At 37.7% G+C, this 2,634-nt stretch overlaps 1 protein-coding gene across 1 annotated transcript in view; it reads right to left on the bottom strand.

The window, feature by feature from the left end:
- Window positions 1–2,634, bottom strand: part of LOC109537515 — a gene marked incomplete in the record, with an annotated part of 88,467 nt that overhangs the window by 64,036 nt on the left and 21,797 nt on the right. Inside the window, 1 exon segment of the mRNA XM_048665084.1 lies at window positions 586–715. Within this exon segment, the coding sequence (XP_048521041.1) occupies window positions 586–715 (130 nt within the window).

Below are 2,634 nucleotides of genomic sequence, written 5' to 3'. Positions count from 1 at the left end.
TCGCCGAAACGTAATGAAATAAACGATATGCGATAATTTTTGTTTTTGGAAAGATCATCACCGAGAGGAAGGCATTTGAAAGTATCGAAGGCAAGCCGAAAAATCTAATTTTTCCAACCTTTCAGAAGCATTAATTCTTTAACATGGAGTGTGATTCTTCTCGACAAGCAGCAATCAGAACAATGTGAAAAATAACCGTCTCGAAGATGAATCTTCAAAAACCCTACCCTTGTTCCACGAACCATTTGGAACCGGATTTAGTGAATCGGGCACTAAATTTTGAGAGCAGAAGAGCATTTTTGCTTCACTAAATAACTGCAAACTGTAGCTTGCAAAAGAGCTGGAAGGAACGTCTTTTTTATGGACTTACCTCTCGCACCCAATTACGCGATTACATTCACAGAACTAACAGTTTGCGCATTATTGATTGATGGATTGATTGCATCCAGAGCACGTCTCAAGAGATCTTAATTAGGGACACCATGAACAGTGTCACGTTATAGTTCTAGCAACTGTGAATGCTTCACATAATAAAGCTTCAGACGTATTCGGGAAATCGTTAACTTAATGACATCGTTTACTCACCAGTAACTAAGTTGGCATGATGAAATTGGCATACGGCGTCTGCTTCGTACCATGAAATGCGATCCCGGAAATAGCGGTAGAATACTGGAAATCCCTCCTCAGGCAACATCCACGTATTGCTAATATTCACCTGCAAATCGAGCGGAAACACTTGATTAATACGGGCCCGAATTCCATTTTCTCTAAGATAGGGTCAACCAGATTAGGGTTAATTACTGGGCGACTGAGCGACAAAGTTCTGGTAACGGGGCGGGTGTTATAGACGAGGGAAAACATACTGTTCATTAGAGCAAATAGAACCGGAACATGGTGGTTAGTGATGTTCCTCCGAACTTAACAGGAGATATTCCGATAATTTTTTAAAATGATCATTTAGCTTAAAGTAGCGTCAAGAAACGAATGCAACCATCCTAAAATCCTCCACAATTTACCAATTTCTGTAGCATGAAGTTTGCGAATTAAATCTGAACTCTATTTGGTGCGTTTAATTCTCCCGTTGGGCTAAAAGGATTTGCTATGAAGGATGAGCGTCCGCTTGCTTCAGTTCACTGTCCGCTAAAATGACGCAGTTGAAAACATTTGGAACATATTTTTGCCCTGAAGTATTAGCATAATAATGCCGCTTAGGAAATTGTTCTTTTGTGATTACATAATATTAAAAAATAAATTAAAAATTTTAAACTGCTCTACAAAGCAAAACTTTAGTCACGTTTCGTTATTTTTTGTAGGGCAGACAGTTTTAAAGGGTTACAAAGGCTCACTTGGGGATTAAGGAAAAGGGGTTTATAAAAAATTTTAGCAATAAAGCTACTGATTATTTCGTGGTGTTAATAAGGAAGAATCACCTGCGGTGGACACGAAAAATATTAATGAAAAATTTGCGGAGCAGTTTTTTTGCTAATAATTTTGAAAGATTTTTCGCCGAAGAAAGAAGAAAGTCCGGCCAATGGGTCAAACTCCCATATAGTTTAATCAGATAATTATCGGTACAGTCATTTTGCAGGTCTATTAAGTTTTAGTAACGAGGGTGTAAGCAAGCGATACCAACCGACAAAATAAAATGAAAACATGTTACCTATTTTAGGCTTTTTGCGCTAAAACATATATTTTGCCTAATATCGCCAAAGTGCTTCTCAGCTATTAGACAAGCAACTGAAGAGGCAGACTGAAAAATCTACTCTGTAACATGAAAGGAAAATTGAATTAATGTTTGCTTTTGACGCTAGTAGAAACTTTAATAGGAAACTCCGTTATCTGGCCGTAAATGATTATTGCACTCGGCTCTGAGCTTTGTTGATCATAAAAACCACCTGCGGTATTACAAGTTCCGCACATTCCTGCAAAGCGTACAACATTCCCGTTTTATGTTGATGGGATATACGAGTTTTGAACTCCCGGACGCTTATGACGCTTTTTACAGGATTTACTCTGCGATCCATCAGCATTTTGCTGAAGAGTGAAATGTTAGTCTGTTAATTGGAATTATTCGCAATTGAGCACATTTTCCTAAGCAGATTTCAGTGGGTATTAATAAGCAACTGGAAAATGGTTAATTGGATGGCGGACGCTAACTTATTGAAGGACAGTATACGATAAAACGTTCCCTGTCTCTGAAATGAGCTAAAATTTATAACCCGTTTGCATCATTTATGCCACCTATGCTTTTCTATTGCTATCTGAATCAGCCTTTAATCCCGATTATCAGCATATAATCCGAGGGTTAAAGTTAGATTTACAATGGTTTCTGATCTGCTTTAAACACTTAGCTCGGTGTAGATCCGCAGATTAAGTAGTGCAAACGAACTGTGAGGAAAGCAACGTCAAAATGTGTTAAGTTATGTACTATATTCTTATATTTCCTGGGTCTCAGTCAAAGTGTGAAGTAAACATTTTGAATATCGTTTATTTCATTACGTTTCGGCGAGACAACAGCGCCATCATCAGATTAAAATTCAAAACAAACCCATAATTGAGCACATTTGACTCTTTATATGCTAGCCAAGCATGTAAAGAATTAAATGTGCCCAATTATGGGTTTGTTTTGAATTT

This window comes from Dendroctonus ponderosae, unplaced genomic scaffold (assembly GCF_020466585.1).
Source record: "Dendroctonus ponderosae isolate FM_Combo_2020 unplaced genomic scaffold, Dpon_F_20191213v2 Dpon_F_20191213_3, whole genome shotgun sequence".
NCBI classification, from domain to species: domain Eukaryota; kingdom Metazoa; phylum Arthropoda; class Insecta; order Coleoptera; family Curculionidae; genus Dendroctonus; species Dendroctonus ponderosae.
This window is presented reverse-complemented; position numbering and strand designations above follow the sequence as displayed.